At 42.0% G+C, this 22,387-nt stretch overlaps 1 protein-coding gene across 1 annotated transcript in view; it reads right to left on the bottom strand.

The window, feature by feature from the left end:
- Window positions 1–22,387, bottom strand: part of rngtt (RNA guanylyltransferase and 5'-phosphatase) — a 72,044-nt gene that overhangs the window by 44,335 nt on the left and 5,322 nt on the right. The window contains exons 5-10 of the mRNA XM_012836014.3: window positions 14,996–15,071; window positions 13,710–13,965; window positions 12,719–12,828; window positions 11,997–12,098; window positions 3,442–3,577; window positions 1,615–1,686 (exon numbers count right to left, since the gene is read on the bottom strand). Coding sequence (XP_012691468.1) covers window positions 1,615–1,686; window positions 3,442–3,577; window positions 11,997–12,098; window positions 12,719–12,828; window positions 13,710–13,965; window positions 14,996–15,071 — 752 coding nt within the window. The remainder of the gene's footprint in view (window positions 1–1,614; window positions 1,687–3,441; window positions 3,578–11,996; window positions 12,099–12,718; window positions 12,829–13,709; window positions 13,966–14,995; window positions 15,072–22,387) is intronic.

The raw sequence follows: 22,387 nt of genomic DNA, 5'->3' as shown, positions 1-22,387 counted from the left end.
ACCTCAAAAACATTAAATAAATGAAGCAATCAATTAGGGGGTGGAGCAAAGACGAACTTATTCTACCTGTCCCAACAAATGTGAAATAGGGTTTGTAAAAAGTACGGTGAATAAACTTGAGCAGAACAGAACCTCCGTCCTTACTATAAAAAAAAATATCCACAGGCAAAGTCATATGAGATACGCCTATGCAGCTGCCTTCATCTCTTCCAAACAAAAAGACCACAGTGCCACTTCTAAGACATGGCAGTTCTGCTAAAGATTCAGCCATTGTTCTGAACTGCACTGGGCAATATTGTGAAGAACAATGGAAGAGTGATCGATCTGGAGGAGCTTAGTGGCAGCTGGGAAATGATGCTAATCCCTATGAACACTCCTCCGGTAATGGCCCTCTTTCACCTCGTCTAGCGCCAGTGTCAAGGCCTCTATTCCCCCCCCCGCTCTGGGCTGTTCCACTGATCGATGAAAGACAGACACACACACACACACACACACACACACACACACACCACCAGTGTTTCTTCAAAGGGCCTGCAAGTGGCTGTTCTGATCATTATCATCAAATTAAGAATTTTTATTCTGATATTTTGTTGGCCTGATGACAACTGTCTGATCCAATAATGCTTTTTAGGGATGTATGTTTTTCAGACATTATTATTTTTGAGGTCTACATAAAAATAATTGTTAACCATCAGAACGTGACTGCACTGAATCGTAGAATCATGAGAGCAAAAACATGTCAACATGTCACCATGGCAACTCTATGAAAGGCCATCTTTAGTGTGCACTAATCTCAGCAGTGGTCATGGAAGAATGAACAACACACTGCATAACAAATATTATGGTTTCATTTCATATTTGCCAAAAATGATACAATACAGATATTATGCAATATATATTTAAGATTATGACAAAATCAGACAATACATCTTTCAAATAAAATTATTATTTATAACCTACTTGAGATTGCATATGTGGCTCGAAGTAAACTACCAAATAATCCTGTAAAAGTTATACCTGGACCTATACCTATACCAATTCTCCTACATTGAGAAAGTTTGAATTCAAACATGACCCTAAATGCCAAGTCTTACTAATTTTGGGTTAAACCAATCTACATAAGTCTTTATCTGTGTCTTTATCTGTGACACACCAGTCCTTAATATTAAAATGACCCAATGAACCAGGAATGAAACTGTGACTGTGACTTGTCACTTCTGAGTGTCTTACATCGATCCTTTCCTTTTCACATGCCTCCTATGGCAATACATAACAGTTAGAGAAGAGACATTGTGCCCACTAAAGTCATTTTTATCTGTGTTTTTCTTGCATTTGTGCCTAACCAACATAAACACTAACTTATGCCTAACCAACATAAACCCTAACTTGAAAACAAAGAACATACCACCAGTTGCACTTGAAATCATTGCCTTTCCACTGTGACATCATACATCATCATCACACAAGGATAAGAGCATTTGTCTTTTTAGGCTCCTGATAAGCAGATGGCAGGAAGCTAATTCCATGACACAGAAAACTGGATGTGTGTGTGCGTGTGTGCGTGTGTGTGTGTGTGTGTGTGTGTGTGTGTGTTTACTGACTGATGGCACTCACCATGAATTTGATTATGTCATAGATCAGGTATCGAGGGATTGGTTGTCCATTCACCTTGTCTATAATCATCTCCTGTTGAGAGAGTCAAAAAAACAAAGTCTCGTCTCAGTTCAACATACAGTACGATCATCAAAAAAAAGGAACACAGAATAGTTCTTTGCGAAAATAATTGAAAAGCAGTATTTTGAAGAATGTCTTTATGTGATCAAAATCAAATGTCCCCAAGTCATCTTCCAATGCGAGGGAGAGATGGAGCAAAGGGTTACACATCTAATTCAGTCTGAGAAGTCTGGGTGAAAAAGGGAGATTAGTCTGCAGGAGAGGAGGAGGTATGGAGAGGGAGGTAGAAACAGGTGAGGGCACAGACAGAGCTACAAAGGAGCAGGGAAGTGGTGGGAGCGAAATGGAGGTTCATGGCCGAAAATAAGCACCATTCATTATTTACATGGTTAGGAAGGGAGCGAGTGAAGAGGTGCTATAGACTGTCTCAGACGTACAGCTGTCTTCCCCTGCACCCTTACATAATGTGTGTGGGTGTATGAGAGGGATGGGATGAAAGAGAGAGAGTGAGTAATACTCCATCAGGTCCTCACTGTTAGCAGGAGAATCCTGGCACTTTTGGCAGTTAAGAGTGTTCAGTGACACTTTTGGCAGTTAAGAGTGTTCAGTGGCCACTTAAGAATTTGTAGCAGGGTTTCAGAATAACTGAACCTGGGACCATTTAAGGCTGTTACATATACACTTAGATGTGAACACATGAAAATCACACTGGGGAAATATGAACCCTATTAAATCAGCCATTTGTCTGTTTGGCTGCTGTCTCTCATGTGGTGCATGCACATTCCATTCAATTCATTGAAAAAAGAACAATATTAGCATTAACAAACCACCAGGCATCACTGTGTCTTAGTGCACAAGGCAGAAAAAGCTCAACTTTCAGTGAACTTTCAATCCTGAATATCTATAATGCTTCTGAAGCAGCGCTGCATTCATTTGAATTGCAGGGCATTAGTGGGAAAAACTGAAAAAAAAAAAAAAAACACGAACTGCCATTTTTGTCTGCATCATTACGTAGGCCAGAGTTTCTCAGTGGATGGTAGAATCATTCTGAATGGGGTGGAGAGTGCGTGTTCCTTCAGAAAATATATGAACAGTGTTTTTAAATGGAGTATTTGCGGTTCTCATGTCTAAATCACAAAGGAAAATGGGAACTCAGAGAGAGACAGAATGTTCTGCGTGAGCGGCAGATGCATAGCCCACTATAAGAGAGTTCAAAGTGTTAGCTGGAACGTGAGTGGGTAGAGCTTCGACGTACTAGCTGTCTACAGGGATGCCATTTGTGTGCGTGAAAGATAAACATATGAATCATTCCGTTGGGCAAAAGATGAAGCCAAAAGTAGGACTGCATGTGTGGAGCCATAGTGAGTAATAAGTGTTGTGTTTGGTACCTATTGATGAGCACTGTGATCAATGCTCAGCCCACACAACATCATCATCAGAGAGATGGAACCCGGCACACAAAAGGGTACAAGACTATCAAGACTTGACCAATCATGCCAGATACAGCCTAGTCTGAACAGTGATGTTGTTGTTCTACAGTACTACACTTATAAGGGTATCTCTGACTGTTTCTAAAGATACAATCAGCTGACAAGCTGATGAAAAACAACTAGGTAGTACTATTCATCGAGCACAGCAGGTCTGAAGAGGGGCTTCAATAGGGGTGTGCTTGTTTGAGACCATGAGTGCTAGGTTAGGAAAGTCTTTTGCCCTTTTGATGCCAAAAACAAGATCTTATAGATAATTAATGATCAATGGTGAACTTACCCCATCAAGTAGAGTGTTCGAGAGGTGGATGCGAGGATCTTTCCGGAATGGGAACTCAAGATTCTCTATGTGAAAGACAGTGTTGTCTCGATCAATCATGTAGACCTCATTTCTTCCCTTTAGCAACATCATGTACCTGTCAGAAAAGACCCACAATAATAAATCAGCTGAGGAAAAACCTAACAACCGAGAAGTTCCATGATTACTGTTGCGCTGATCAATTGGTACTCAGCCATCTAACCTAGCTACAGGACTTTTATTGTGAAATATTTCACTCTCAGTAATTCAGCACACACACAGCAAAGGCAATGAGGACCTGTAGCCACTGTGGATAGTGAGGAGAAAATAAGCCTTGGATGACATTCCTTGAGTAAATGAATGCCACAAAATCACAGGAGTGCTCGCTGCAAACTATAATACAAGTATTGAAAAGATAAATCTCTGATGGGATTCGGATGATATCTACTGCACAAATCTTAATCTTTTACGCACAGCTTCACAGCTTTCTTATTAACTTCTGCGTGTCTAGGGAGAGCTAATACAAAGGCTCACTTCAAAGGCTAGCGCACTGTGCACAGACAATGCTGGTGAAGTCCAGACCCATTTGAGATAGGATATTGGGAGGATATTGGGAGGGGGTAGGGGGCTGTATTTGAGCAGCATAATTACAATATGACACTGTCTGCCAAGGCATATTGACATGGCCAGCCTCGGAGCACACAACACTGCAGAATGCCAGAGCATCACGGCCCTGAGTGGCCCTTCTCATTAAAAGCCTCATCAAACAGGAGATGGGACATTTTTAATGAAATACGCCCTGAATGTCCTCTAAAATCCAGCCTGCCACTCTGTTCCACCGCTTGTGTGCCATCTTGCAGACTCACTCAGCTGCCTGTTGCTAGGTAGCCATGGTGACAGAGCAGCCAATGAGATCTGTAGGAGATTAGAATGTTGCATGTGTCCTTGGGAGAACAACAGCAGTAAGAGGAAGGACAGATGTCTGCAAAACCACTCGTCACCATTACAACACTCATACATTAACTCAGCAACTTAGCAATACCAGTGTATCAACCTCAACCGAATAGATTCTATATTAACGTTTAGCTTGTTGGGTATAATACTATTCCAGAATTTTTCATGGGAAAGTTAATTACCTACATGATCCCTTCCAGACAGCTAAGACAGCTTTCACAGGTGCTAACCTGACAGGAGCAACAGGAGCAAGGCATCATCTCCAAAGGCCATATCATAATTAACACTTACAAATCCATTGTAATTAATTATCCTTGTTATCACAACGTAAATCAGTGCAGTTACACAACCTGAGAAGGAACAGTTTCTCTGTACTGTACCGACAGGACTGGACATGAACAAGCACCAATAAAAAAAACTAAAATACTTGCAGGAGTGTTTAAAAATGGCTCTATGGCGACTCTTGATAGGACTTGGATCAAGACGGTTGTTCTGTGCATAGGATTCATGGGAGTGTGCAAGTGACTGCGAAGAGAACAGGAAGATGCCCGTAGTTTTTCAAGAGATTGTTTGAGTGCTGGCTTTTTGAGCAGCAGTGTAACTAATGTCAACTTCACTGTGGTGGTACTGTGCCTCTTGTGAGTGATGTATTCATATAATAGCAGAGAGCTTGTGGAAGGGTAGAGGGTATAGGGTCCAGAACGCAGGTGGGCAGGATGGCTAGAAAGGAGAACTTGGTAAATATGGAAATGAATTTCCTAGTGTCCATGGCATTGCAGTCCCTCGTCATGACACTAACAAAAGATTACAGAACACACTCCCAGACAAATAGATACGATTCATTTTCCGATATTCACTATGGGGTCAGTGAGCAAAATGTTAAGAGGCGGTAGAACAAGCACATCTGAAGTAGTCAATAATGACTTGGGTGCTCAAACTATTATAAATGGGTTGGGGGGAAAAAAAAGAATCCTCTCATTAATTGACTATTGTGAGATCGCCAAGAAAACTAAACTGGGAGATGACACAGCTAATGAGACTCTTTGGTGTGGGTTGACTCTCTCAAATGAGCAGTGTCAGCCCGGAGTCCATATCCTGCAAATGTAATGCCTCTAATGGAGGGCTTTTAGAAGCAGAGCTCTAATTTGTAATCTCATTCTGAACATTGACTTTTACAGGATTTCCAGGTTGGCGAGTGGCTATAATTTCCCTCCTAAAAGTGAAAAACATAAAGGCAATCAATAGTGGCCACGCCGCAGGACACCATTCAACAGAGATTTTCATCAACAGAGAACCAGACAGACAGACAGACAGACAGACAGACAGACAGACAGACAGAGCACGTCAGCAAAGACATGCAGTCTGAGTCCAACATCTAGTGCTGAAAGAACTGATTCAGACAATGAGGAATCCGAACGGGACCAAGGGAAAGGATCTTTGGGCAGAGGTTTCCACCGGCTCTTTTGGAATGATCAAACTAACGTACAAATCCAAACCCAAGCATAATCCTTTCTGCAGAAAGTCCCACCATGAGGTACCAGAAAAAAACCTCCTGGTTTAAAAAAAAAAAGAAAATCATTTAATTTAATGGTTGAAGAATGAGGATAATGTGCCCCATTGAGAAGATCATTGTCTAAGGGGCTCAGGCCTCCCTGCAGTCTAATTGGCTAGTTACTTCTCAAAAAGTCTGCCTAGAAATTAATCTGAGACAAGAATTTAGTGCCAGCTGAGTGGCTAACATTATTTCGACATTAAATTGGCACCAAATCGCAATTGCACCATAGATGGGCACAAAATCAAACCGTTCTCACTTCACTCTTGTTATTCCCTCTGTGGAGGCCAGCTGTTCAGGCAGTGCCACGCTGATGAATGGTGCACCCCACCCCCAACCCCGCTGGAGCCTGTCTGTCTATGACTGGGTAGGCCGCTAATGAGGAGGAGGAGAGCAGTCAAGGGTCTTTCAGAGCAAAGGGCCTGGAGGGGAACCTTCCTCTCGGTCCTCTGGAGCTGACATCAGACAGAAGAGATCTGTTCAACATATGGACTGAATCCTTTAACAATGCTGCCAAAGTTGAGCTCTTCTTAAAGTACATTTTTTGCTGATGCTCATGTTTTGCTTCCAAACCTTTCTCCCTAACAGCACATCTGGATGTTCAGTGGATGGATTATTTTAATCTAGATAAGTCAGAGCTGGTGATCGGGACCAATTATCGAACATTTACCATTAGCTATTTGATAACAAAGTCAAGCAGAAGGCAGATAGATAAAGGCGGGGGTAATTTGCATATTTATAGATCCGCAAATACTAAATGATAGAAATGCACAGACCTACGTCAAAGCCATTTTAAGGCCATTTTTGTCATTAAAAAAATGATACGTAATTTTGAGGAAACTAAGATGAGTATTTGGGGGATTAATCAATGCCAGGAGAAGGACTTTAAATATGTCCAACCTCATAACCATGATGATTTCCATTGGATATTGTACGAGCACATTCTGAAATGAACAAGATGGTAGCAAAAGACGGATGCAGTGATCCCCAGCATGTTGTCTTTGTGAGTAGGTTCCATTTAACAGCTCGGGGCCTTAGATGGCCACTGCACTCTTCCAAAAGAGCTGGTGGCAGGGGTGCAGCCTCAGTCACATCTTGGGTGTCTGGCACAAAGATCCACTTTCATAATCGTCAAGACATGTTTGTTTAGAGCCATTTGATTCATTTCGCTAAAATGGCGACAATTCATTGTTTCCCCATCTTGGGACCCAAAAGACAGAGTGGCTTTTTCACTTCCCTTCCTCCCTCTACCAGATATGGATCAATAACATTCTGACAAGAGGAAAGGCTTTCATAATCTCATACCCTGCTGTCAGGTGTGTTTCTGAAACCCCCTCATCTTGTCACACTGCTTATTCCCTCTACAACCATTGAATAGTCTGATAGATCATCAATACAACTCAAAGGAGTTTGATTTCAGAGGAGAGGGGGATGAACTTAAAAACCAAGTCTATAAACATTTGGTGTCTCTTACCGGTTTAAAAAAAAAGAGGGGATTACATAAACACATACAAAAGCAAGCCAAAGGGCTGTGGTGATTGCTGCTTAAATACCAAAATGCACAGAAAAAAAACCTCTAGCACTGAGGATGATCTCAATGGTGTATTGCTTCTTTAAGCGTCTAGGTATTTAGTGGAATTGTGTGCTTGTGTTCTGGTGTGTTTGTGTTCCGGTGTGTTTGTGTTCCGGTGTGTTTGTGTTCCGGTGTGTTTGTGTTCCGGTGTGTTTGTGGTATGGTGTGCTTGTGTTCCGGTGTGTTTGTGGTATGGTGTGCTTGTGTTCCGGTGTGCTTGTGTTCCGGTGTGCTTGTGTTCCGGTGTGCGTGTGTTCCGGTGTTGGGGGAGGGGAGAAGGACCGTTGCATTTACAAACAATCACCAAAAGAACTCTGCCAAAGTCACCACTGAAAATGTTTATAAATTATAAGCTGTGCTAGACCACTTAAACTTTGCAGATAATCACAACAGGTCTGGAAAGGCTTTCTGTTCAAAATGTGACGGTGTGACAGACAAATGTAAGACACTGAAAATGTCCTTGTCCAAGTAATCTTCTCCGCAAAGGGAAAGGGAAAGCGCTTAGGATCAACCCATTACTCTCCTTAATGGCATTGTGGGGAGCATATTCTTCTGAAATCCTACATAAATTGGTAGCACACCAATGGTGTGTCTGTGGTTACCTTAATAATGAAGGGATTAAAAATGAATTTAAATGCTAAAAAAAAAAAATCTTTTTTTAAATCGGGATAATTTTTGCCATCATTCATGCATGCATGAAAAGGATAACATGGTGCAAATCCCCCCAAACCAAAATCAGAGTTCTGTTTAGAACGTCCACTCACTCATCTCACCATGCTCGACATAGAAACATCTATTGAATTAATTGTGTGGGGAATCACACGTTTAAAAAAACTGCATATTTCAGACACTACATTCCAAAACGCTCTATGTTGGTAACATAGTAACACTAACGTGACAACACCTTTTTTCAACACCTACGGTAAACAGAGTAAACTGCTTATACAAGGCAACAGATATCCTATTTGACTAAAATGCAGTCTATAGTTACCATGTTATTCAAAGGTTTGCTATGGCTTCCGTTTCATCACTCATTCGGATTGCTTTATTGATGATTTCCTTTACTGTTCATGAATTAAGATTAAGAAGCATAATAAAAAGTTAAATTAAACCGAATCCATTTGCGGTGGATTCTATTCTAAACGCGGTCAGACATAGTTTCATTTGAAAGTTTCACTCATCCTTTAGGCAGATCCAACTGGTGACTAACATGTAAACTAACGGCTGTCCAGTCGTCTTCTTCTTCAGTCCATTCATTCAATTCCCGGCATTATCTTCATTATTTTCTTAAATATAGAGGCATTAAAAAGGTGTAGTGATTTGCAATAAATATTTTTTTTCAGATATTGTTCCACACTATTAGATGTCTTTAACGTGTAATAATGAGATATGGCATGCTGAAAATTGCATACAAAAACATTTTGTGCTTTGGAGCACTACATCTGAAAGAAATACAAATCTCTGAATTATTAGGGCATTACAAATTTGAAAAGAAAAAATGAAATAGATATTTCAAGCACATATTGCCCACATATGACAAAGTCTGCCATAAAACAATCACAACACTAGAAAGAGCATGTTTTAATGAGGCCTCTAGGGGCTTCCACAGCCTCCAATGGCAGAAGAAAGAAAACTATTAATCAGAAAAGGGAGAAACAGGTGGCCTTGAGTGCTCTAGCTCTACCAACGGCTCGAAGTTGTTTGTGCATACAATGCACGTAACTTTTGAACAGTATGCCAGATTCACAAAAAAATAGGGACCATTGGATTCCTTGGATCACGTCAATTGCTGCCATATTGAATTTTCTGCCATCTTGGATGCCTCTTTAAACACCTTGAAGGCCCCAAGCACATTCAGACCGGTACAACACAACAATAACAACTCCTATATATCTATGGAAATGAACAGCTGACATCACACTATTTCCAATAATGTACCCTCAAGTACATGTAGTCATGTTTACTGAGAAGTCTGTATTCTTTCCCATTTTCCCCTCAGAAGGTGACCCGTCACTGTGTCACTCAGACTTCACCTCAGAAGGTGACCTGTCACTGTATCACTCAGACTTCACCTCAGAAGGTGACCTGTCACTGTGTCACTCAGACTTCACCTCAGAATGTGACCTGTCACTGTGTCACTCAGACTTCACCTCAGAATGTGACCTATCACTCAGACTTCACCTCAGAATGTGACCTGTCACTGTGTCACTCAGACTTCACCTCAGAATGTGACCTGTCACTGTGTCACTCAGACTTCACGACAGCATTGCACTCTCACTGTGAGCAATGCATCAGAGTGTCTCATCTGTGAGCTAGTGAGGATGACACCTTTTCCATCCTATGACCACTGTCACCTGAAGGCAGAGACAAACAGTCTATTATGTGTCTGGGTATGAGAGTATGTGAGTGTGTGCAGAATCATGTACACCACCATGATCTCACACAAACCCACTAGTTGGGTTAGACAAGGCTGCTCAATCTCAGTGTCTGAGACTTGACAATGAACAGAAGTCAGAAAAACACATCCACAGTATCTTCTACTGGGGATATGAGGCTAACTAAAACAAAAACAATGTGATAATAATTAGGGACGACCTTTCTGTTACCCACATATCTACATTAATATTTGGTTTGGACTTATTTTTACACACTTATAAGCAATGACATTTCTCTAGAATTCTGGCCAATCAACTGTCATGATAGACTTCTGTAAAATAACTCATTGTTGATAGCAGTGTGTGTGGAAATAAGATTTAACACTGGTAGACTCACTGGCTTGCTGCAAAGCACTGATCAACTGTCTGAACACCAAATTGATAGTTATAATGCACTCTGCCGAATATTTGTGGATGCACCCGGTTCATCAAACTGTTTCAAACTGAGTCAAACTGTTTCACACAGTCATTATCTATGCGGCGTCATTCAAAAAGAGTTCCACTGTCTGAGAGAGCTCTGACACGGCCTCAGTTAGCCTCCTCTTTTCATACAGCTGAAAATAAAGAACATGACAGAAAAGATTTATCTAAGTGTCATTTAGAAATGTGGTTTGCTGTGACACCATGAGGAATCTGGGAAAAAGAATGGTGAGCATCTATTCCTCATGGGGGGATGATGAATGGCTTCTCTGATCATGGCAACAGGCTGCTCAAAATGAGATGGTACAGCCCTCGCATCGAACTTCATTGGGAACAGTACGACAATGTGCAGAAGTTATCTTTTTGTATCCACGGTTAAGGGCAATATGACTGCACATATGCGCAAAAACAAATGTAGCCTATGTGTTCCATGTTGCGTCATGTGTCGACATCAAAGCTCCTTATAGCATGACTGAATGGATTCAGTAGGATTAGATTTGGAACTAAAAAAATTTTTTTTTTTTAAATCACCAGCTTGCCCTGAATAACAAATCACATGCATGCAAGTGTTGTCAAGTTCAACAATATACAGAAACACCTTTACAGTAACAAGAACACTGTTGGTATTCTGCAAATATTCAAACAGGCTCACAGAATCTCAGCCCATCTGCAGACTATCACCCATGGGAACCAACAGGTGAGTCAGAGAGCACAGTCAGAGAGAAACAGAGAGACGGACACAGGGAACACAGAGAAAGATAGCAAGCTGAAAGCCACCTGCTATCTAAGCGACAAATAGTTATGCCTTTATTTTGTCAACCTTTTAAGTTGTTTCTTTCAATGTCTTCAATGTAATAAATTAATCTGTGACAATCTGCTGGTATTGGTCATTTGTCGTTAGCATCTTATGTCACAACTAGGGCTGAACGATTTGGGAAAATAATCTAATTGCGATTTTTCCCCCCCAAATATTGCGATTGCGATTTAATATGCGATTTTTTTATTTTATCCAAAAAAAATTCCCAACAAATCGTAATGAATGATTTAAATATGACCAACACAATATTAGATACATTTAGTGTAAAATATTATTTCCCACATTTAAAATTTGTATTTAACGGCTCATTACAGAATCAAGAACAACAAATCGGTGGCTTTGCCACTGTGCATTTAAGTAATTTAAACAAAGTCATTGTAAGAATAAACACAATGCATGCACTTGTTAAACACTGTGTGCTTTTTTTCTTTTTTTAAACCACGTTTTTAATCGCGAACGTTGCGGTTAGAAAATCCCGTTCTATCATATCGCGATTAAATCGCAAATGCAATTAATCGTTCAGCCCTAGTCACAACAGTACCATTCATTTCATTTTCTGAAAAGTAGAGGGGGGGGGTGTGAAAAAAGTGGATGCTGAAGTGGATGAACTACTATTCTCCCTTGTGTGAAAGAGCAGAGCCGAGCACACCCGACGTGAAGGAGCTCTGCACCACAACCTCATACAGGGTCAGAAACGGATTGGCTTATCAGGGCTGATGAGACTGAAGGCTCGAGGACAGCCAGGCAGCAGCCTTATGAACCATGGGAAGAGTCCCAGAGACTTACCGTGTTCCATCAGCCTTCCAGCTGACCTTATAGGCATTCTGTTTGATGAAATTAAGGTTCCGTTCGTCCATGGAGACAGGCTGGGCACCTGGGAAACCAGATCTAACAAGCACAGGTGCACACACACACACACACACACACACACACACACACACACACACACACACACACACACACACACACACACACACACACACACACACACACACACACACACACACACACACACACAGTAAAGGAATGCAATTGAATAGAGGCAAACAACAATAAGACAAGCAAACAGCATCCAAACAAAGGGAAGACACCTAGAGTTATTGTCTTGCTGACCTACAAACTTGTTTTGCCACAAATGCTTTGTCAGCCTGAAGCTAAAGCAACTTATTCCTGCAGGAGAGAATTACCATCACCTCTCAAAACTGCAAGTCGAAATTTGAATGAATCAGATGGATGAGTTTGGTGTTCTGTTCTGCTCTGCTCTCCATCCACACACACACACACACACACACACACACACACAACTGTACGCACTATTTTTTTTCTTGTGCATTAGAATGCAGCGGAGGATGTCTGTGCAGTATTTTTTTTTGCTTGTAGCACCCGGTGGTTTGTATGTGGAGTGAAGCTGAATGAGTCATGCATTTTCTCTCTGACACACACACACACACACACACACACACACACACACACACACACATATTCCATACTATAGATCAAAAGCTTACCTCTCCCACTCTGCATACTCTTGACACTTCCTCTGGATCTCCCCCAGCTTGGGCTGCTCAGTGACCTGTATGACCCCTTTCACCGACTGGCCTTCCAAGAAGACGGCACCCTTTGAAACACATTGTACCGGGGGGGATCAGGGGAAAAGTCTGGTAAACTTGTTTCAACCTGGAGTGTTTTGCAAGGGTGCTACATCCCACATTCAAACAACGTACCAGCTGCTTCCCCTGGGCTCACAGGAAACACAGACCAGCAGGAGGCCGAGCGGAGGAGAGGAGGAGGAGGAGGAGGAGGAGGAGGAGGAGGAGGAGGAGATAGTCTAAAATGATTACAGCTAACAGCACTCCTCTCAGCAGCCCTTAATACGTGTTTGATGATTTACTACCTGTGTGATGACTATCCTAACACAGACACTTTCTGGAAGAGAATGCCATCTTGCATATTTATAAGAAGCTTCCAGCAATCCAGGGTGTGATGAGTGAGTTGTTACCAGACATTCAAGCAAACTGTCACCGCCAACTCTTCCTCTCTTCCTCTCCTCTCTCTCTTCCTCCTTCCTCTCTTCCTCCTTCCTCTCTTCCTCTCTTACTCCTTCCTCTCTTACTCCTTCCTCTCTTCCTTTCCTCTTCTCTCTCTTCCTCTCTTCCTCTCTTCCTCCCTCCTCTCTTCCTCCTTCCTCTCTTCCTCCCTTCCTCTCTTACTCTCTTCCTCCTTCCTCTCTTCCTCCTTCCTCTCTTCCTCCTTCCTCTCTTCCTCTCTTACTCATTCCTCTCTTCCTCTCTTACTCCTTCCTCTCTTCCTCCTTCCTCTCTTCCTCTCTTCCTCTCGTACTCCTTCTCTCTCTTCCTCTCCTACTCTTACACTTACACTTGTACACTGGAGTCTTTGGTGGACGAAAATCTTTCCACTCAGGAAAGCACTTTTCTGTTTGCAACCACAAGTGTAAACAGAAAATCAAAGCCCACACACAGACATGAATTCTCGTCTTACCAGTTTTAACCTTTCCTTCTTCTTCTTCCCCGAGGACGCTGCCGAGGAGCTGGGGCTGGGGCCGGACCCCTGACCAATCACATTGCCGTCGTCATCGCAGTCTCCATCGTCATCGTCGAAGCACCAGTCAGGAAGCTCAGGGGCCGGGGGTGCGTCCTCCACCTCGCCATAGCGACGGAAGAGCTCCTTGAGATAGTCAGCTTTGTAGATGCCTGGGGGTCGCGCCTGGCCGAAAGCAGCAACTGCCGCTTCAACACTGTAATGTTCACAAGAGCAGCACGCAAGCGTGCACGTCAACATACTCTCTGCCTTTAATGAGGACACTGCATTGACACCGCAATTATGAATGCATCATAAAAGGTCAGCACCCCCACTGGTAGGAGCCGTGTCTTTATCTCTGTCATCGCTGCCCTTACACGTGCTGCTTTACTTCAAAACACAGAGGCCACTCCGGTGCAATTTAATTATCAAGGAGAGGTGTGAGGACGCCGTGCCTCTAAGGCAAGAAACCCTTTTCTGTTCCCAAGGAAAAGCGTTTGGTGTTGGCTACACTTCCTCCTCAGGCGGCAGAGCACAGCACAGATAACCTCACACTATGACATGACATCACACATTCAGAGGCCCCAAGTTAAGGTCAGACCGATCATTATGATGCCAGGCATCTGACAAAAATCCAATCATCCTGGGAGCTACAAGGTCCTACATGAAAGCATAAAGCACTGGCCCAAGAGGACTAGGAATGCACCCATTGGTTAGAGACTGGTGACCACCCAATCAGCCTGACTGGAGCCTGCTCTATGTGCTGATCAGATTCACAGACAGTCGGTAACATACTAGGAAGCACTACAATCATGTGGAGGAAGTTTTTCACAATGTGAGGGGAAGTACAACAAAGAAATGTACAATGAAAATACAATTTGAAGCGATTCTAATTTAATAAGATGCTTGATGAACCATTGACCCTTTTAGACTCATCGTGAATGCCTCCCAGTCTAGAAAGACAATCCAACATACATTTTAAGATATATCTACACCCCTCTCTGACTGTTTGGCTGAAATCCCAAAACTCGGATGATGAAATGAAATGAAAACCTTAGACCATTTCCTCTGCTGTCAGTGCAAGTTTATAGGTAAAGAATGGCCTCGTCCATCCATGTCCCCCCACACTGTAGGCATAGCCACCAGGATGACCGTTTAACTTTGATACAGAAACACTAAATCAAACAAGTTTCTTTAACCTGGAGCATACACACGGATGCACGCGCACACTACTCCCCGGCACATACCTCCAGTCCATCTTCTCCACCAGGTATGCACAGATGAGAAACCCTGTCCGATTGAATCCATGTGTGCAGTGGACACCTGTGAGGAGACATCAAGGACATCACATCAGTTCAGTTCAGAGGAACGGAGTTCAGTCTAATCCACCGCTTCATTATGTGTTCACGTTCACGTGTGGGCCCCAGGGCTGTCGCCAGCACAAGTACTCTCCCTGGGTCTTCAGTTACAGGTACACACAAAGCAGTGGATCTGCATAACTCAATACCCATCACTCCCCAGCTTGGCAGAAAAGGTGATCGAAGCCTTCATTGAAACACAAAAGGCTACGGGACATTGATTATGTGTCCTCCGTGCCACATGCACAGGCTCTACATCAGAGCTGTCTGCCCAGAGGGTGGCTTGGGACCCCTCTTGACGGCCAGAAAGAGATGCCGGATAACCAGGGACACGGCGCATCCATAAACCAAACCAACTCTCCTCGCAGACGGGAAATAAGGGAGAACCAAACCCATCTCAGCTCATGGGGGTTTGAAGTGAATAGCACAGGGCAATACATGAAAGCATCTTCTTTCTTCTGCTTCACTTACTTGACAATAGGTCTCATATTTAGAGGGATAGGACAGAGTCCATCTTTTTCCAATTCTTTTTCTTTGAGTGTATAGCTTGGTGCAGGTTTTCATTAATCCTGATGTAGAGGACATTTTGCAGTGGCCAAGAAGCCTAACAGTGGCCCTCTCCTAACCCGATGAGAAGAGGCAGCTGTGAGGGACCATGTCAGGGACCCCACAGGCTCTCCATCCCCCACAGTGCACATCTCACAGCACCACACTGATAAGACAACAGATAATGATCAAAGGGGTGGCATCAGTAATGACATTCATGCCGGCTGCCTGAGGCGATGGCGATTTCATTTACTGCTTGGCGCTGTGCAGATACAGCGTTTGCAGGAATGTTTGCCCCAAGCCCCAGACAGAGCACTGGCACGCCACCTGCTGTTCACAGCACAGAGATATATTTACAGACTGCACAGCCACCAACACAACCTAGAGTGATGGCACACCGACATACGACACAGTCCCATCCAAATGACCTCTGCAAAACTTACGGGGATATAGTGGCAGGCCTGGATTTTCAGTCCCATGATGCTAGTGAACCCACTATGTGCCATTGTGCAGTTTATCTCCACTTCATCTTTAAACTTAAGCAATCATCTGAAGTGGTATTGTGTGTTGCTAGCTTTTATAACTTCTTAAACAGTTTTAGCTCCAGATGTAGTATCAATTTAAAAGGTGCAGTGTGTAGGATGTAGTGGCCTCTGGCGGTGAAGTTTGAATACCCCTCCCTCACACCTGTCTTTCCCAGCGCGAGAATGTACGGTGTCCGTCAGGTGCCAGTAACTACTTCCAAAACATCATCGTTTACGACCGCATCGAGTACAAATGGAAAGAATATTATGGGTATTACAAAACATTAAATAGACATTACGAAATATTATACCTTGCTATAGTTCATTTTTGTAAGGGTAGCCATAAGACGTCAAGTGATGAGGTTACTTATTTAGGATAGATATTTAGGAATTATATTCAGTTATTTAGTCTGTAAAACTATAGGTCATAGCTTTCATGGACCGTAAATTGTAAAGTTTGGCTATGTTAGTTGTTGGCTGACATGAGCTCCAAAGCTTTTTTATTTAAATGGTTGAACCTTGTTAACATGTATATGGTGTTTTTTATGATGCACAACATATCATGAGTGAAATAAGCAGTCAACGCCATGGCTGAGTATTTCTAACATTGAACTGCAGTGTACCAATGACTCAAACCCACAGAATCAGACAGCCTGGGTTTCATACCTCACATACCTAAGGTACCAATCCCGTAAACTAGCGGGGGGAGGCTTTACACATCGTTAGCAGAAAACTACGTCGAAACGAGAGCAGAAAACAGGTGTGGCTAATTGGCATATTCATAGCTCTGCAAATCCTAAATGAAAACCTGTCGTAACATCCAAGTCATTTAAGGCCATGAAGGGATTATCTTTCAGGAAAAAAATATGTAATATGTAAAGAGATCCGATTTTAGTGGTTTAATCAATGCCAGGAAATTAACATCACCTTTGGAGTCCCAATAGCAAAGACAAATTCAAGTTTTGGCACATAAATGTAACATCACAATCCTGGTAGTAATTACATTTTAATATTGACACGGGCTGCCCCGTAAAAGACGAGAGACTCTCTCTAGAGCCAGTGTTGTCCGTTTTTAGGCTACTGTAGAAATCTGGCAGCAAGACATGATAGCCTTCATGGAAGATGACCTGCTCCTATGTAGATATGAGGGGCTCATTCTAAGCTAATGAAAGCACAATGATTTGTTGTTAATTATACACTAATAAAAACATAATTATGAATACTATATTCCATTTCTGCTACTAGATCCCCCTAAATGCCAGACACTGTATCTTTAATATTACTATAGCAACAAGTGAATATTGGCGCCCGTTGAAGGCTATGCTGCCTGCCGATGCCTGGATCAATAAACTATTCTGAATTGAGGACTGGCTTTCAGTATATTATAAGATGTTGTTGAAAATGAGTCTGGTAATATTTCAGTATGGATGCCATTATAAGGTCACAGTTTCGATCCCTATCAAATGTCAAAAATCACCACCAGCCAGTCTATATGCCATTACTGTAGAACTGCAATTACTAAAATTCAATTTTTCTTGTTTTTCAGCAACATCAACTACTACCAAGCAACAAAAGCAGGAAGAAGCCACATGTGTACACCAGGCAAGTAAATATCAAAAGTAAGTATTTATTTTAACTGTTTTATCCATGCAACACATTTATTTGTAATATGCCTGACTGGTCATGCAGCACCTGCAGTTGTCCTTCAAGAGAAAGAAAAGGTGATGGATTCAAAAAAAGATGAGAAAGGCAAGTCCCTTGTTGCTATGTCGCATTAAGTAAAAACGGTCCAAGTTGGTGTTCTGGCGCCCCCTGGTGCCCAACAGGATATGCACACAGAGAGTTGTAGCAGGTGATGCCGTCAGCAGCTAAATGCATCACCATCTATTTATGATGGGATGCGGTAGTTCTTTCAGTCAATGATGGAATAGACTTAGAGCAACATTTACTACACGGTGAATCCTCTAAAAGACAGGAATTGAATTTCCCCTGCACTCTCAATGTATATTTACACCTGTTGGGTAATCTCATTAAGGGGGGAAAGGGAACGGAGGGGAGAGAATCAGAAACATGGCAGATGAATTCATACATGTGTTAGGATAAGCGTGCTAACATATAGCATACATGATACATACAAACATAAAAATGATATATACATGATAGATAGAAAATGAAAAGTAGATCAAATGGGGAGAGAGCAATCAAGTATTGTAGAACAGCTTAGTGGGTATACAGTGTGCTCGTAAGGTTACTATTACAAGGGTATCTAGAGCAATGAAACAGAAAACGATGGTGATGGGGGCAAGTATTTACATTAGGGTTACTAGGCTAGCACAGAGAATGTAGATGTATCATGGGGGGGGTCTGAAAGTGTGGTGGGGATGGGTAGGCATAGGCAGAGTGTTTATGCAAGTAGATCAGGTGGAGCGACTACAGCAGCATCCCACAGCAACCAGAGACCTCATGCTATATGGAACTAAACTCAGCTTGCACAGGGAGCCTTGCAGAAAAGGCAGGTACAGAATCTCTCATCAGTCCCTCTAGTTTTTTCGTGATTCCGCAAATTCAACGCAAAACCAGCTAATTCCACGATTTGCTGTTAAATTGCAACGTCTTTATGCTTCTCCTGGCCTCCTGATAGTGGTATATGGTCAAGTGCACTCAGTCACACCCGCTGCCACTGCTTAATGTGCCACTCATTTGGTGTCTGGTGTGTGATGGATTGAGGACCACAGTGAAGTTAGTTTGGTATTAGACATTTACTTGACGTTCACAATCTATAACTGTATAAGCTTGATCTGTAACTTCTCAGTAAAAGTAAATTAACTACTGACATATTATGTTATTCTGCCTTGTATGCAATTCTGAAATGTATTCAGCCCTTTTATTTTGCACCGAGATGGTATTTCAAAATAAAAGCCCACTCTTAAATTCATGCATAGGCCTTTTGAAGGGTAATACGAGTAGAATATCAGCGAAGTAAGGCCAGTATATACAACAATAATATACAGTGGGGAAAATAAGTATTTGAACCCCTGCCAATTTTGCAAGTTTGGCCACTTGCAAAGAAATGTGTGATCTATAATTTTAATGGTAGGTGTATTTTAACAGTGAGAAATATTATATCAACACACAAATCCAGAAAACTGCATTTTATAACATTTATAACTTTATTTGTATTTGATGCAGAAAATAAGTATTTGAACCCCCAAGCAAACAGCAAGAATTCTGGCTCCCAATGACCAGTTATGTGCCCAAGAAGCACACAGATTAGTCCTCATTAGGCCTAACAAGGTACACCTGATCTCAACTGGTGACGTGTATAAAGGAAACCTGTCCAAAAAATCATACTTCACACCTTCAACCTCACCACCATGGGCAAGACCAAAGAGTTGACCAAGGACGTCAGAGATAAGATTGTAGACCTGCACAAGGCTGGAATGGGTTACAAAACCATCGGCAAGCAGCTTGGTGAGAAGCAGACAACTATTGGTGCGATTATTCGTAAATGGAAGCAACACCAACCAACTGTCAATCGCTCTAGGTCTGGGGCTCCATGCAAGATATCCCCTCGTGCGGTATTGGTGATCATCCGAAAGGTGCAGAATAACCCCAGAACTACACAGGGGGAGCTTGTGAATGATCTCAAGCCAGCTGGGACCACAGTCACCAAGAAAACCATTGGCAACACACTACGCCGTAATGGTTTGAAGAACTGCAGCACTCGCAAGGTCCCCCTGCTCAAGGAAGCACATGTACAGGGCCGTCTGAAGTTTGCCAATGAACACTTGAATGATTCTAAGGAGGATTGGGAGACAGGATGTGGTCAGATGAGACCAAAATCAAGCTCTTTGGCATCAACTCGACTTGCCGAGTTTGGATGCTGAATATGACCCCAAGAACACCATCCCCACCGTCAAGCATGGAGGTGGAAACATTATGCTTTGGGGCTGTTTCTCTGCCAAGGGTACAGGACGACTCCACTGCATCGAGGGGACTATGGATGGGGCCATGTAACGTGGAATATTGGGCTTGAACCTCATTCCCTCATTCCCTCCCATTGAAAACGCAACCTTAAGGATTTGGAGAGGATCTGCAAAGAGGAGTGGACCAAAATCCCTCCTGAGATGTGTGTAAACCTGGTGACCAACTACAAGAAAAGTCTGACGTCTGTGCTTGCCAACAAGGGTTATTCCACCAAGTACTAAGTCATGTTTTGCTAGGGGTTCAAATACTTATTTTCTGCATCAAATGCAAATTAAGTCATAAATGTTATAAAATGCAGTTTTCTGTTTTTTTTTGTTGATATTCTGTTTCTCACTGTTAAAATACACCTACTATTACAATTATAGATCACACATTTCTTTGCAAGTGGCCAAACTTGCGAAATCGGCAGGGGTTCAAATACTTATTTTCCCCACTGTATATAATTAGTAACATACGTATGGTCCTCAGATATTTGTGAAATCAAGATTGCATAAAATGAAGAAATATTGCAATACTATTCCAGAAAATGTTAAAATATTATGAAATTGACAAACTAATTCTGTATCATGGAGATACAATATCTATTCCAAGAGCCCAATCATGAAGATTGCATTTTCACCATTTCTGTAGAAACAGCCACAGTGTGAAACATGGCTCTTTGGCTTTATTTGGGAAAAGTTATTTAAGCAATTTTTGAAAGAGTTTTATACTGTTTCTAGTCATTTTCTGAGTGTCAATCTGATCCATCAGTTAAACTGGGGAGTTATAGTTCTCTCCCATTACTAGATACTAGCAGCCTAGTCTTACTAGCAGAAGACATTTGTAACTAGAAGACATTTTTGGATTAATTTCTCATAAGATGGAAAAAAGCTCCTCCTGTGTGTGTGTGTGTGTGTGTGTGTGTGTGTGTGAGACACACCAGAGATTCAGGCCATTTTCTTAGAGCACTAAGAGTGGACATGTTAAGTGATGTGATGAAGATAATGACTGGCTAACAGGCAGAGCCTTAGTGATGCCATTACCTATGACAACAACTGAATAAAATTTCCAATAGTGATTCAGTGTACTATTGGAGCCCCTTCTTGACAACTGTGGCCAGATATTTTGGTGATAGTTGCAGCAGGAAATACAGAGGAAAACTGTGTATACCAAACCTCCACACTGTCATGTTGGTGACTGGCAAAGGTAACACCTGTACTATGAAAACTCATGAAAATAGTTAGACCCGTATTGACAAAAGTAGTCTAAATACAAGTCGACTGTTTACAACTCTTACATTTATGGAAATATTCCAGCCGTCGCCGGCCATTACTGTGAAATATAGAACTACAGTGGCTGGCTCCTGTGTGGTCTAGAGCAGGGTTTCCCATGCTATGGGAGCCCCATCCAGTGGGCTGCGAAAATGTTTCAGGTTTTTTTTTTTTCACGAATTTTCCATGAAGAACGCATTTTAGTTGAGAACAATATTAATACAATTTATGATTGAAATTGGATGTTTTAAACACAATATAAAATATATAAATGGGCATAACAGACAGATAATGAAAATAATATCCTATCTTGTTCGAACTTTAAAGTGTCATCAACTTGAGGCGCTTGGTTAAGGTTGAGTCTGTGGCGATATTAGCGGAGAAATTTTGAAGTTTCTTAAGCGAAAGAATGACAGCACTGGTAGTGTCATACTACCAAAAACTACTAAAATTCAGCGTAAATACAACCCTGATTATATTAGATTTGGTTTTGTGAATGGAGGTGACGACGTTGAGCCCAGGGCGCAGTGTGTCGAGTGCGCTTTAACGCTGTCTAATGAGGCGCTCAAACCTTCAAATCTGAATCATTTGGAGACGCGACATCCAGCACTCACATACAGAACCAGGTCCTGGAAAGGATGAAAGGTAGCCCGTTCCTTTTAAAACAAGTTAGACAAGTCGACGGACGTCAGTAAAGCTGCATTAGTGCTGTTTTTTGTGCGTTATCATTGGATTGGTATTCTACAAGAGGACATGCTTTTCTGTGGAGAGCTACCAACTCGAACTACTGCCCAGGAATGCTCGGTTCTATTTATGTTGATAATAGATTGCAACCACAGATTTGAATCATTATTTCAATTATTTGAATCATTATATTGACCTATTTGAACCTATTTATTTGAACATGATTTGAACCTATTTGTTTGCATGTCTGAAGCATCACCTATTTTAATTAGGCCTAGCTGAGTGATCTT

This window comes from Clupea harengus, chromosome 15 (genome assembly GCF_900700415.2).
Source record: "Clupea harengus chromosome 15, Ch_v2.0.2, whole genome shotgun sequence".
NCBI lineage: Eukaryota > Metazoa > Chordata > Actinopteri > Clupeiformes > Clupeidae > Clupea > Clupea harengus.
The sequence above is the reverse complement of the archived record's forward strand: the minus strand, read 5'-3'. Positions and strand labels throughout refer to the sequence as shown.